Source organism: Mugil cephalus, chromosome 7 (assembly GCF_022458985.1).
Source record: "Mugil cephalus isolate CIBA_MC_2020 chromosome 7, CIBA_Mcephalus_1.1, whole genome shotgun sequence".
Lineage (NCBI taxonomy): Eukaryota > Metazoa > Chordata > Actinopteri > Mugiliformes > Mugilidae > Mugil > Mugil cephalus.
In genome coordinates this window covers 9361247-9376735 of record NC_061776.1, presented here as the reverse complement: position 1 = coordinate 9376735, position 15489 = coordinate 9361247, and the positions used below count along the sequence as shown (strand labels likewise).

At 41.0% G+C, this 15489-nt stretch overlaps 1 protein-coding gene across 6 annotated transcripts in view; it reads right to left on the bottom strand.

Annotated features, from left to right (window-relative positions):
- LOC125010271 (microtubule cross-linking factor 1) overlaps positions 1-15489 on the bottom strand; it is a 77365-nt gene that overhangs the window by 2564 nt on the left and 59312 nt on the right. Inside the window, exons 12-16 of one of the 6 annotated variants that reach the window (XR_007113037.1) lie at positions 12790-13131; positions 10208-10290; positions 8232-9798; positions 7975-8005; positions 5292-5349 (exon numbers count right to left, since the gene is read on the bottom strand). Coding sequence is in view for 5 of the 6 variants with exons in the window: in XM_047588755.1 (XP_047444711.1) it covers positions 5311-5349; positions 8232-9798; positions 10208-10290; positions 12790-13131 (2031 nt within the window). In the remaining variant the exon portion in view is untranslated. Of the gene's footprint in view, positions 1-5291; positions 5350-7579; positions 8006-8231; positions 9799-10207; positions 10291-12789; positions 13132-15489 lie in introns of those variants that run through there. The other 5 variants (XM_047588755.1, XM_047588756.1, XM_047588757.1 and 2 more) reach the window with 5 other exon arrangements.

Genomic DNA, 15489 nt, shown 5'->3' with positions numbered 1-15489 from the left:
AAAGGTCACTATAGTTTTGTTTAAACTCTGGTTAAATGAGCTTAGACGTCTTAATAATTTCCAATGCTGCAATCTTCACTAATGCAACTTTTTAGAATCACTCAACAGGTGCATCAAAAGGGTACGGTGTCGTGTTGTATTAAAGTGGAGTTTGATGCCTTTAAATTATGTTTAAAATGATGTGCTTCCCAATGTCTGTCTAATTTATTTTTAATAATGTTAATACATTGTAACTAAATGTTGATATTTTCAATTGCTATATCTTTTCTTTACACAATCACTCTTCCTACATTCATACCCTGATAAACCGTTCCTGTTCTCACCACTTACGTTCAATGAGAAAGCATTTTGTATCCACAGCTACATGAGGTCCATTTGTAAGCAGCGTTGTTTCCTGTCTACACTGGAATGCATTTAAACAGCTGGTACACCAATTAGCCATATAAAATCTGATGTTACCACCCTTTAAGCCTTTATAGGGCACTAATTGAAATAGTAAAAATGTTAACCTCGCAGTGTTATTTTAGGGCAGAGTTCTTCAGTGTTTTTCAGGCCAAGAACCCCCAAACTGATGGAGAGATTAAGTAGGGACCACCTACCTACTATATGTGTTCTACATTAAACTCGGCCTAGTGCTATTCATAAAGATACATTATTATTATCATTTTGCATTCAATATTAAACTATCCCTTATCACTTTACTAAAATATGTTGGATTCATGGTAATGTGGATTTAAAGACATTTAAATTTGTGTGGGAAACCAAAATATATATATGAAAAATGTCTAATCAACCAAAGACTTTGCAACCCTGATTGGCTGAATGAAAACCACATGCTTCTAAACCTCACTGAGAGACACAGAGACACAACTAAAAACATGTATGGAAGTTACCATATATGGTTCCTTGCCCCATAAAGGGTAAAGGAAGTGTTTGAGTTTTCCTTCCACCACTTAACAGAGTTACACACCTGGCAAAGGACCTAATGATGCACACCTGTCACCACTATCCCTGATTGAGACAACACTTCAAGCAAACATTGCTTCATGACAGAAATGAGCGATTTAACGCAAGAAAATCATCATATTGTTTATTTCTGGGCAACTATTTTTGACACTTTCCCTGAATATGAATGCCTCAAGTTAACCAAACTCCACCATTAAAAGAAATTAAATGTAATAGTTTGCCAATATATATAATATTTTTAACCCTGTGGTTAAGTTTTAAGTCATCTTGAATTGTGCAATGACACATGAAACAGGACAAAACTGTTCGGTTTCATGACAAAGTTATGTTCACAGATGTTTTAATGCAGAATTACAAACTTCTGAATGCATCTTTTCTGTTGTAGCTCATACAGAGATTGGCTACAAAGCTTTATGTGAGTTTGTTCTCCCCCTCATAATGATGTCAGGGAGCAACTGAGTGAATGATCGTGCCACTGGCCTGATTTATAAATAGCTCATCTCCAGGCGTTAGATTTCAGCGGAAAGATGGGGGACACGCAGACCGCAGGGCAACAATCTAGTTCTGCTAAAAATACGGTCAGGCTGCGGTGGCGTGACAGGGTGAACCGGAGGTAAAATAATTCATAAGGATGGATGGAAAGATGCACCGGTGACAAGACGTGTTACACGATCTGCAGGAAGTCCTGATGAACTGGTGAAAAACTGAGATGGAAAGGCGGCCTCTGCACCAAACAGACATCTCCATCAATAAACCCTTTGTTAATAAATACAAGGGATGGATCGCTTACACACCGGAAATACACACAGTAAGGCATTTCAAGAGTGGCTTGTGGGTTAATACAAGGCTTCCTATGTGATGCTAATACATCTGATCATGCACCAGTAATGTAGGTCAGTGTACAGGAGTGGTCGCTGGAAAACAGCAAAGTGTACACGTCAACCACGGATTCTCAGAAGATGCTTTGGCCTTAAAGGAAAAATCCACCTTAAAACACTCGGACGCGGCTGTAAAAGACATCTGACTCCACCATTTTAACCCGAATTAACTAAATGTAACGGGAAACAGTAAAAATCAATGTAAGATTCTTTTTAGATTCAATTTTCAGATTAAATGAACCTGAAATAAAGGATTCATTCATAACAATTCATACATAATTTTAATAGTTTCTCCTGGTCTTCTGAAAACGTGTTAAAAAAAAGTTGTGCCTCTACTAGCCCAAAGTTTGGCCTACCCCCCTGGAGGTGACAACCTGTCACTATTTTTCAAAGTGTATGCATTAAATTATAATGAATGTAGAATTTATTGTGTTTGATTTCTGTTGTGTTACATTAACCTCCTGAGACCTGAGCTTTTATTTGCTATGCAGTTTTAATTTCTACAAGGTATCTGGAATCAGTAGGATGTAGATGTATAAAAACTAAGCATCATCTTTGAACAGGAAGTAATAGTTTTTGAAAAAAACAACAACAAAAATGTTTCCTCATATGTGGACAATGGGATTATTTTATTATCTATTTGATGAGGAAGTCACCAATGTGTGACTGAATTTGTGAAGCTGTAACTGCCAAATTTTTAAAAAATATATTAATCATTAAGATGAGAGATTAGGCTAAAATTCAAATAAAACAAATCAAATTAAAATGAGATGTGATGTTTGTAAATTTATGCCTTGAAGTCAACCTTTTCTTAGATACTTCTGGATCAACACCAAGGTAATGTATCCCACTGTGGGGATTATGAAAGGATTATCCAATATTATATTATTATTATTTTAAATTAAATAGAATCGAATTGAAATAGCAAAAATTACTCAACTAACTGAACTAATTTAAACTTAAAACAGGATATACAATTCAACATGGCGACATTATAATATATATATAGAGAGAGAGGTGTATATGAAGGTGGATCTTTCCTTTAAGCATGCAAAAATATACCAGAACATTGAGTTAATCTCCACCAGAAATCGGTGAAAAAACAAAAGAGGTGAGGGTGGACAGGAAGTGATGAGCGTTAGGAGCCGTCTTCATCGCAGGACGAGTTAGTATGAGAGGAAGGCGTGAAGACAAACTGTAAGAAGGAGAAAGAAAGCACTGTACGGACAATCATGAGAACATCACAGTCCATCTAGCCGCTAACATGGTGACATAAAGAGAAGGACCTGTTAGAAACACAGTGTTAATAGTCCAGTGAGGCCCAACGCAGCTCAGACAGACAACAATCAACCTGTGAATGTGTGAAACGTCCAGAGAGTCATATTTCTTTTGTGTCATGGTCACTGGTACACATTTTGCAAATATCAAAATGAAACCAGCAATCAAGACACAATCCCATGACTCCTTCAATTGCATGAGCTTGAAAATTAGTTTCAAAGGACCATACCAGTGGTTTTACAAGATTTGTTAAAGTAATGACAAATTGTATAGATTTGACATTATTGTCAAACTGGTTTTGTGTTTTGGGCCGGTATGAAACTTAACTCATCCACTTAATATTTTACTATTTAGTTAAATTTATGAGATAGACAGCAAAATCTGATATCTTTTCATTACAAGTCCTCACTGCTGCTAATGCTAACGCTAAAGTTTGTCTTTCATCTGTGGTTGACAATAGCAGCATGCGATGCCAAGAACATAAACTAAAATCTAAAATATATGTAACTTTAAGAACATAATTTTATTTTTTAACAATAAGCTAAAACATTCTGGGATTTTGACATACAGCTGATGTTTGGCTGAAGCTAGACTTAGCCGACAGCGGCATCATATGTTATATAATATGCTATAAAATTTACAAAAATGTAACATAATTGTGATCTTTTTTTTCATCATGTGAAACTTACAAACGGGAAACATTTTTTATTTTGTAATAATGCTAATGTTTATCTTTTAGCTGTGGTTCAGGATAGCTAACAGTAGCAGCCTACGTAAGATAGAATTTTTTTTTTAAAAAATCTGACATATTTGTGACTTTATGTAATTATTATCAGACTTTTGCTAACACTAGGCTAAACTTGATGGGATTTTGTCAGAGTGCTAATATTTGGCTCAAGCTAGACTTAGTTAACAGTGGCAGTGTACGTTAGCTAGAAACTGCTGTTAGACTCAAATTTATAATATTTAGTCACAATACTAAGGTTTGTTTTGATCTAGCATGAAGCTAACCTAACTTATAAGTGTACTAGCTAATATAGGCTAATACTGTTAGCCAGAGCACTAATTAGCTTGCTAATGTCAATATTAGCCATTGTTTGGTTATCAATTATCTTCCTATAGTTACTTAGTTACCCTCCACATCACTTTATTTTAGTTTATTATTTTGTCTTATTTATTTTAATTAAACTAATTTTATTTATTTTAATCATCATTTTACAATAAAGGGATCTAAGCATAAGGTTTATATTTCCTTAAGCATTTCATGGACTAGCTTAACATTAACGTACTAGCATATTTTATTTTTGTAGCTAATAGTCAAGTTAGCTATAAGATGAGCTATGTTTAAAAAAAAGTGTTCTTAAATCTTCTGAGTCTTGGAATTCATTAAAGATAACCTGTCAACATAAAAGGGGTTCCTACTTCCTTCTTACGTTTTTAAAATGGATTTTAACTTTGCAAAGCTCAGTGATGGTGACTTTCTTGAAGAAACTGTTCAGAGTTGAGACAGATTAAACAAGATTAAATTATTTTAATAAATTTTAAGATTTGCATGGCATTCTTTGCTGTGCCTTCCTCTTGTGCAGTGGTTTAGTGAAAACTGGCAGTTCCAACTGTTTAATATTAACAACGCAGGACAAAAAGACACACAAGTTGATATTTTTCTGTGCCTATAAATCTTAGAAATTAATTTTAACTCGTTCTAAACTGAGGAATCTGTGTTGTGATGGACATCAAGTTTCAATTAATCTAATCTCTCATCTCATGCGAGTTAATTTTCATATCTTGCCAGGAAATTCAAATAATTTAAAGGTGTATGGTATTGAAAACAGTAGATGCGATTGATGGTTAATGGAGTACAACATGCAAAAACACTGGTGTGGTCCTTTAAAAGACAACGTCACAGATGATCTATCAAAAAAAGTGAGCATGCACTCATTAACACGAAGAAACGGATGCATGGCCGTCGCACAACTTTTGACACCACTCCGATGGCTTCACACACTGTCACTCTGCCGTCCTGTGAAGCATGCATTGATGAAGAGGAGGAGGTGAGGGGGGAGGGGGGTCTGGGTGAGGTGAGAGGTCCGTGTGGCTGGTGAACCCATCGCCAAAGGTCATAGGGGTAGAGGAAGAGGAGGAGGAGGAGGAGGAGGAGGAGGAACTTACATCACGGAGACAAGCAGAGTTAGAGTCCCCAAGGAGTTGTTAGTATGACAGTGTGGTTCTGGATCAGCCGATAGGGGGGGGGAGGAGGAGGAGGAGGAGGAGGAGGAGGAGGAGGGAGATAAAGCCCAGGGGAGAGGAGAAAGGGGAGAGGAGGAGGAAGAGGAGGAAAGATAGAGCGGGAAATGTTAATCGGTAAATTCGAGCAAAGAGGAAGAGGAGATACATGATAAGTCTGGCATATTAAAGGCAGAAATAAGGACCACGCAGGCAGCAGTAAACACACACCCATTCACTTTAGACCTGGAGAAAACACACGGGGAAGCTAATCTTCACGTAGATACTCACAGGCTGGCCAGGTAGTATCACAGATGAGCTAATAGTCAGTGTGAACATGTGCAAATGCACAAAGACACCATTGGGAGACTTGATTTGACACGGATTTAATTCACCGTAGTGCTGAGGCGATTACTCAATTAATGCGCAAAAGATACGTTAACGACCTCCATTATCAATTAACACTTGTCTCCTTTGTGAAGCTGGAGTCAGCAGCTGATTAGTTGAGCTAATTGGATGGGAATGGTACACCTCTCAACAGTCGGGGGAGAAGTTCAGTCCAGAACTCGCTTAGTACCAAAGTTCGGGGACAGATTGTCTGGTAATGTGAGATTGTTACCGATGAGTAGCGGTAAACACTGTAGCCCTGGAAGCTAACGTCACCTAGCATGCTAATGTTGGCAGGTATTAAAGGTCTCATATTATGCAAAATTCACTTTATAGAGATTTTCTGATAGTTATGAAGCCCCGGAACTGACAAAATTCTGTCACTTCCCTCCCTTGCTTACAGATCTGAGATTTTTCCCTTCTTGACGTCATGCGGGGAAATAACCACTCCCTCTGATAATGGATAATGCCTTAGACCTGCCCCCGGATAGGTGGGCCCACCCTCTAAAATTACCGAACAGGCACCATTTTTTCTCCGAGCAAACCCTTGCAAACACACATGGCAAAGGTGCGAGCAAAGCACGGCTGTTTCTCTGTTGTTTGCTGCATCAACGAACCGTAACAAGCTAGCATTAGCAACATGGTGGTAACTATAACGACGCATACGAACAAACTAAGTAACATAATCAGACACACAACGTTTTGAACCGTAGAGTCTGAGCTTCTTCAGGAACCTCTGCTTATGGGTGAGATTCTGGTTCAAACTTCAAAAGCTGCATCCTCTCCCCTATAAGGGGTGTGGAGTAGGCGTGGACAGACACAGCTCATTAGCATTTAAAGGTACAGACGCAGAAGCAGCCTGTTCTCAGTTGAGCTCACTAGAGCGACTTTTTGACTGGTTGAAATTCAGGACCAAGGCTGAATTTGGGGTAATGCACTTTGAAAACAATGATCTTGGACCTCTGACACTATATGAAATTGTTGAAAAAATGTATAACATGGGACCTTTAAAACTGACAGAATAGACATCTCATGTTGACTGAATTTTGTCCAACCAAGTCCACCTGCTTTTAGTTTGTTTATTTCTAATACTTAGTGCAAAATATGACAAAGTTAAAGCACGTTGTTGCACCATAATCTCTGTTTAGTTTGTGTCTGCTCCAGGATCTGGAACAATAAAGTGGATAATATGCGTGTAAGTTTGAGATTCGAGAGAAAAACGTTATTTTTCTGTGGGGTGGGATTTAAAACCTTTCACGGTTTCCACCTGTAAACCACGGAAGCCCTTTAACTTTAGACAGTCTTTAACCACTCACATCTCCTCATGTGACCTATAAATGGTGACGTTCTCATAATTATTTGATTCATATCGCTCGTGTCTAAACTAAGTACAGTTTTTAACAGTGTAAAATTTAAGTTGATTTAATGGGGATCTTTTCTGTGTCCATCTGTCCGTTTAAAGGACGCAAAGCAACAGCAAAATAGGATCCAAAGTACTGATCATCACAATCCACTGTGTTGCTCCGTTCAAGCTTCACACTCCATTACCATTCACTAAATCACACAGACTCTAATCTTCATGTGCACACCAGTGAACGGCTGGTGAAACCCTGACGTTAGCGGTTTATATTAATCAGCGTTATATGCGATTATGTGACTTGTATGTTCACATACATGGTTTTAAATATATTTGTCCATGATGCATAGTTTTAATGTGCAGCTTTAGCTTCATAACATGAGCTAATTGTATAACATGAGGTTTTAAAGTGTGGATGAGTAAAGTATGTGATATGCCAGCAGATACGGTGATTATTGTCTGTGTAAACATGACCAGAAACATGGTTTTCTGTCTGACGTTTATTTTTCTCAAAGGTCAGCTGAATGGGTGGTGAACAGGACCCGACGGGTCAGTTTCATCAAGTAGAATTAGTGCTTTCCTTGGTTTGTTTTACTATAGAAGAAAAGAAAAAAGCCAGGTGGCACATTTAATTGGAGGGTGCTGATAAAGCTTAATTACGTAACTTAGATCCCACTTAGATCTCCAGTTATCAGATACATAAAAATCAGATTTTGAGTCGGAAAATTAAAGTTAAAGCACAGAAGCAAAAGCCAAACTACAAGGAAGTCACTACAGCAGAGAAGAAAAATACAGAGGAAGAAGACGAAGAAGAAGCATTGAAGAGTGTCTATGTACAGCAGTGGAAGAAAGTTCAGTATTACTGAGGAGGATTAAATATTATACCTTTACCATTGCATCAGTCAGTGCTTTGGATCTGAGAAAAAAGCATCAACATTTTAGTGATGGTGCAATTTATAATATAAAGGAGCTGATTTCTTGGTTATATTTTCTCTGTTTTAAACCACACACGGCTTTAAGTTTGTCTTCGACCATTACAAGCGGGATCCAAGGCAATGTCATAAATATCACTGTGTCATAAAACATGGGCCCCAGAACAAATGAATGATGAAGCGATGAATCCAGTGCCTCTTTATATTTACCTCCATACATCCAGACTGTCCTCTGTCTGAGTCGGCCTGCCGGCTGTTGTCTCTGCTCTGTCCTCCGGCCTGCAGCCTCTTCTCCTCTCTAAAGTTCTGCTCCTGCAGCTTCTTATTAAGGATGCGGGCTGTGTTTTCAGCCAGCGTGTAGCCCGGTGGGGCTGACAGGTCCTGCCGTATGCTCACCACCTCCGCGTTTTTGTCCCCCTGAGCCTCCACTATTAGCTGCACGGGGCTGGGTGAGCGCCCGCGAGCAGTCCGCAGGCACTCCTGCACGATCCTGGCGTCGGCGGGGAGGGCCGCGTGGGCAGGGCTGGGCTCGGTGGTGGAGGGCGGCGTGGGGCGAGAGCGACTCGGGGACTTGTTGAACTTCTGAAGGGAGTCGTAGACGACGGGAGTGTGGTCGATGATGTTGAAGAGGCTGGAGAGGCCGTCGTTGATGGTGGTGTGGACGGGGCTGTCGCGGGTGGTGGTGGAGCGGGCCCACGCCGACTCGCTGTTCCCCTTCTGGGGCGTGGTGGGGGTGGGGGCGCGGCTGTTGTTGGGCAGCTCGGCCTTGTTGGACGTGGACAGCTTGCGCTGGAGCTTGGGGGAGCCGTACTTTGGCGAGCAGCAGGGTCGCTCGAACTTGCTCTGGACGACGGGGGAGTACTGAACCTTCCTCATGCTGCGCGACGGGGACGAGATGGGCGTGCCGCCCCCTTTCGGGGTGAGGCAGCGGTGCGGGCTGCTGGTCAGGTTCCTCAGCAGGTCCGTCTGTAGGCCCACGCTGATGGTCTGGGTGGTCTGAGTGCCTCGCGTGGTGAATCCGTTGGTCTGGCAGGCCGTGTCCCGGACCACCGGCCCCGGCGGGGAGCGGATGGCGTTCCTGACGGAGATGGCCACTTCCTTCATGTCGTCGCTCAAGTTTCTGGAGAGCTGGAGCTCAAGAGAGGAGGCGTAGCTCACTGTGGGGCAGATGGGAGACTGACTGGGAGACGTCCTTAGCCCCCCACCCTCCAGAAGACATGGCCCCGGCCACCTCCCACTGCTGAACACCTCATCTGTGCCGCTGGCTCCCACCCCGGCCTCTCCGCCGCCCCTGGCTTTGGTCCCTTTGGCGTACAGGAAGTCCAGATCTTGGGCAGTAGTGCGCTCAGCTGCCCCCGGTCTGGTAGGGCTGTGGAGGAGGTGAACCCCAAAGTGCTCCACCCCTGCTCCCCCTGCTCCGTTTCCCCTCAGTGGGGATTTGTGGCAGTGCTCAGGGCTGCTCAGGGTGCTGGTGGTCAGGGTGGCGCTGGTGGTGAGGAACCAGGAGGGCGGCTGGAATGGATCGAGGCCGGCGTCTCCCTGCCGGGCCTCGGCGATCTTGTCCGTCCACGCCTCTCGCACGAGGCCCGGGCCAGAGGAGGACGACGGGAAGTCCCAGCCCTTGTTGTTGAACTCCTCGATGTACTTGAGGTCATCCGGGGAGAGAGGCGGGGTGATGTCGTCTTGGCCCTGATCACCGTGGCGAGTCTTGTCTGGGAGGAACGGGGAGCTGTCCATTAAACGCTGGAAGTCGCTCATGGAGCACACGGACTTGGCTCTGGAGAGGACACACATAAAATTTACTATTAACTTCAGCTGGGACCAATCATCACAACTAACATCCCAACACGATCATGACCTCATCTCTCAGTGCTCTAATGACCTCATCTCTAAAAGCATCTGTATATCATCTTTATAAAGAAACACGGCCTCTCAGCGTTTCAGAACCGTCTGAATTATTTAACAGCACCGTGCACTGGATCCTTCCTTAAAGTTCATAGAAGAGTTACCACGGGGGAACTCCTTTTGCTTCAAGGAACAGTTAACAGAATCAACAGCTGATCTCCAGAGGCAGCTGTGTCTAAGTATGAGCAACCCCAAAAAACTAGAGAAGCTTTATAATCTGAAGCCAGCCAGAACAATTCTTGGTAAGAAGTTTGAACCCATCTGACTTGAAGCTTTCTTACCTGAGCAGACTCCCTCCCTCTCTCATGTCATCGTCGTCTGGGTAATCAGGATCCCCTTCTCTCTCAGAAATCTCGTTCAGGGCCTGAAACACAACAGATGCAGCTGTTGAGGGATTTGGTGTAAAATCATGAATGAATCATTGATTCATGACTCATCAATCAATAATAATAACAATAATAAAAACCAAATGTCTGTTCTGTTAAAACAGGAAAATTCATCTTCTGTAATAAGAGCATACACATGCTGAACAATAAAACTGGATTTTTTATTTTTTTTTGCCTCAGATTTGAATATACACTGATCCGGCATAACATTATGACCACCTTCCTAATATTGTGTAGGTCTCCCCCTGTGCCTCCAAAACAGTTGTGACTCATCAGAGAATGGACATGGTCCTTCTGACAGTGTCCTGTGGTGTCTGGTAACAGGATGTTGTTGGTGGGGGGGTCTTTGAGTTTTATGGGTTGAGGGGAGGGGCCAAAGTGGATAATCCCACAGATACTTGATCAGTTTGGGATCTAGTTAATTTGGAGGCCGGGTCAACACCTTGTGCTGTTTTTCATGTTTTGTTTTTTGTTTTTGTTTTTCCTGGGGAAGGCTCTTGTCATCAAGGAGTTTCATTACTATTGGATGGGTGGGGGTGCCTGGTCTGGTGTAGGTGGGTGCTACATGTCTAAACAACATCCACATGAATGCCAAGTCCAGATGTTTACCAGCAAAACACTGAATTGTCACAAGATGGTCACAATGTTACATACTTGTTAGTGGTTCTAATGTTATGGCTGATCACTGTACAATTAGCAACAGAGACATTTTTTGCTAAATTTGAAAAATTAAAACATAACTCAAGGGGATCTGTACTGAAGGGTTTGGTTAAATTAAAATTTACATTTAGATGAATTTCTAGTAGGAAGACGAGTCTTCTGAGGACCTGAGGACTTAATAGCCTCAGTGGAGCTGTTTGGATCCAACTTAATTACGGCGCGTTGTTTGTTGGAGAAATGTTATGGATGTTTAATGCTTTCTTGGAGCTGTGAGTCTCTTCAGAGTTGGAGATGGAACGACAAAGGCCAAAAAGGCTGGTTTGATATGAAGCCTGTGGCCAAGAACATGAGTGGTGGCGGTTTGATCCTGGGCACATGGAGCACATGGGGAGGTGTCCTAGAGCAACACACCGTAAGCTCCCATCGGTTGTTGTGTTTGAATGAGTGGATTAATATGAGATTGTGACTGTAAAGTGTAAAGTTTGAGTACAAATAGATAGAAAAGCACTATGTAACCAATTAAATTGTCCTAATAAAACATTTTGTCTGTAAAATATCACAAAACGTCCATGTCGGCAGATCTGAAGGTATAATTAGACCTAGCTAGCCGTGCTCTGAGCTAAATGCTAACGTGGTCATTACCACATTACTGTTATGTAGTCGATTAGAAGGTGTAAACCAGGCGTATCCTTTTACAAAACATTTTATGAACAACTTGAAGTTATTAAGAAAAATAAGTGCGTTTTTGGGGCATTGCTCCCATCTGCCATTTAGTTCAGGGTCTTAATGTTAAGTCCGCAACTAATGGTGCGTTTCATTTACTGCGGAGCGTGGAATTTGCCGCCTGAGTTATCGACATTCCAGTTACAGACGTCGGAAAACTAGACGGCCGTGTCCATAACTTGTGTTGTTAAACTAAATTTGGGCTATTTAAGTTACACAAATAGTAAATTAAACAGATAACTTGAACCAAGTCATGAGTTTATCACTAGAATTATTTACAGTGATGAAATTTACAAGACCACACGAGGCAGAAATGTATAAAAATATTCAAAAGTTTTAATTGTTTAATTTAAATGTAGAAAAAAGTACACTATTAGTCACAGTTTGCCATGATGGTGTTTGTCTCTGTTTTGGTTTTATAAGGCTTTTGTTGTTAGTCGTTGTTAGTGCAACATGGGCTCGTAGTTCCCATAACATGTGAAAAACTTACATTACACTGTAACAGCATTTCAACGTATGTATGTCGAAAAATACTGTCCGCACGACCAATTTAGAGCAACAAAAAACAATCAGTGCTAATAAACAGAATATTAGAGGAGCTTGTAATTACTGTTTACACATGAGGCGGCCATCTTGGTAGTGCTACAACTTTCTGAGTAGAAAATCTGATTTTGGGAGGTGTTCGAGTTAAAAATTCAAACTCGGAACTCGGAAATTCCGACTTCTGAATACAAATGGAACGCACCATTAAACACTGCAACCCCTAGTGGGCAAAGTAGGAATGGCATTCACTTTTATTGGTTAAAATTGCAGTTAAAGTTTTCACATTTCATCCCAGCAAATTCATCTCACGGACTAGACTGGAGCCTATGGTGGGCACTAAACACAAAGTACATATGAGGATGATTGGGAGTGTCAGTTTTGCAGGTGTTTAATTATAAACCAATGTTGATTTTGATTACGACACTAGATGAGTTCACACAAGTTCTTCATTAATTAATTAGTTTTACAGAAATTAAATTGATGTTGTGGTATGACAGAACGCCTCATGGAATTATGCTTAAATTATCTTGACTGATGTTTGGTCTGTTTACCTCCTTCATGCAGGGGAACCTCTTCTCACTCTCCAGTCTGCAGGGTGGGGGGACCTCCAGGCCACAGAGGGGGTCCAGAGTCAGCGCGTCCAGGAACAGGTTCTCGGTCGGGCCTTTCAGCCTCATCGCCGCCCCCTGCTCCTCCAACATGGCGTCGGAGTCAGAGTGGGAGCGCGTGGGGGTGACGGGGACAGGAGTGGACGTGCAGGGGGAGCGAGGGGCGCGAGGTGACCGGGGGGCGGCGCAGGGACTCTCCTGAGGTGAAAACACGCCTCTGTGCGCCGAGCTGCCATCTTTGACGTCCATACCCTCGCCTCGCCGCGTGTTCAGCTCTCTCTGCATCTGCAGGAAGAATGACACAGAAAAAAAAAGGTCTGAGAACTCAGTGATGGATACACAAGGTAAACAAACACAATAAAACTGGAACTAATAAACATATCAGTCCCATTTTAATCACGTTTACTGTATAAATACAATCTGTACAAAATAAAAGAATTAGAATGAAGCATGAGAATTAGAATGAAAGAAACATGAGTGTCTTTGTTGGAATTCAATTATGTATTTATTAATGCAGATATTTTTATTATTTTATTATTTTTCCTGACATTCCGACATTATGTTATATTCACAATTTAATAGTTTTTATACATTGTTAATTTTCACTGGTAAACCTTTTACAGTTTTGTTGGGTTTAATTTTGATCTTGTGACATATTTTTTGTCATTATACCCGTTAACAAGCAATGCTTAATCTTCATCGTTAAATAAAAATAAAATAATGAAAGAAGAAGCTAAATTTAAAGACTTTTTTAATAAATTTAATTTATTATCTGGTGTTAAAACCCATTGTGCTCCAAAGTAGCTATTGGGTTAAAATAATCTGCTGACTTCTATAGTCAGTATAAACGAATGAGCAGCTTGTAATAGGTTCCAGTTTATGCTGTGCTACAATATGATGCGATACAGCGAGTTACGATACGACACTGTACGATACGATACGATACGATATGATACTGAGCAATAAGTTATGATACTGTGTGATACGATGTGCTATGATATGATGCGATACGAAACGGTGCTGTACGATACTGTTTGATACGATAATGTGCGATATGATACGATATGATATGGTACGATGCGACAATGTACGATACGACATAATACGATACGATACGGTACGTCACGATACTGTGCGATACGATGTGATATGACGCAATACGGTAAAATATGATACAATACAATATGAAACGGTATAGTATGATTGATTCAGTATAATAAAAGAGGATAATCCCTCATCATTCCCACAGTGCAGTGTTGCAAAGCACACAGGAAATAACAACAGTGATAAAAGATTAAGTAAAACAATAATAGAAAAAAATCCAGACGTAATCGTATGTAGAATGGAAGCATAGCTAAATTTACCATCAAGAATTGCACGAACTGTCTCACCTGACATTTCATTAAAAAAGTGAGAAATCATCTCTTCCTCTCTGAAGAAGTTCTGCTGTAATCTGATCAATTCCCTTTAACGGACCAGAAGACTGAAGAACTGCACATCTTAACAGGTCTGTACGATAACAACTGAATAAATACAAAACTTTGGTATTTCTTAGTTAAGAATCTAAAACATACGTGCCTGGCTGAATACTGGGGTGGATAAATATAGGCTTAAAATGTCCCGCAACATCATACCACCCACTAATATGTGTAAGGCAAACAAATAAAGCACAACACTGTTCCTAAGGGCTTCACACATATGTAGTCAACATGTTTCCAATGAGCCAATATTGTCCGACATACCATCCTGGCTGCATACTGTAGCTCTGCCCTGACACTCTGAGCTGTGATCCACCCAGTAAATCACCTGTATCTATTGTGGTTAATCACCTTCAGGCTGAAGGAGCTACAGCCGACAGTCAATGACCAATTCAGTCAACGACCTGTTCTTTATAGTTTGCTGCAACACCGCTGAATAATGCATCCCTGCTTCCTGCTCCGTGTCTCCATTCAGCGGCGTATCAGCAGATTTTTCATTTCTTTTTTTTTTTTTTTTCCTGAGCTGCAAGACATGACTGGTATTATCAAAGAGCTGTATCCCTGTCCCTCCTTTATATGATGATACTCTCATACTGAAAACTGCCCTCAAAGTCAGACACAAACAAGTTGCAATGCTGCAGCTCATCAAATTAAACCGCACACCAATTATTCAGTGATACTCAGCGTTTTGCCCCAAACAATAGAGAAAATAATCACCACGAGTGCTTTGTCACAGTTTCTTCCTCTTGAATCAATTCAAAAGATTTCACAGCTAAGCATTTTTTACTTTTCCGTTGATTTCTCCACGTAATTTCTCTCTTTTTTCTTTGACCATCTGAAGCTTCTCTCTCGCACACAGTTGATTTGATTGAGATGAAAGAATATTAAATTTCTGTCTGTGCCTTGTCACCCTCGCAAAAGAGGTTTCCAAACATCCAAAGGATTTCTCCTGGCTGGATAAAAGAGTGTAAAATCCTATTATCTCTCTGCTATCATTTTTTAAAAAGGCACAAAACCCATGAGGGAATTACTTGCTTTTCTGAGCACCAACACAAAAATACACATTTTCCACGACAGCAAACCCAGAAAAATCTGGATCTGACAACATTTCAAAAATAGATTTTGGCATTTAAACTATTGTTTTCAAGTAAAAAAAAGACTTTCT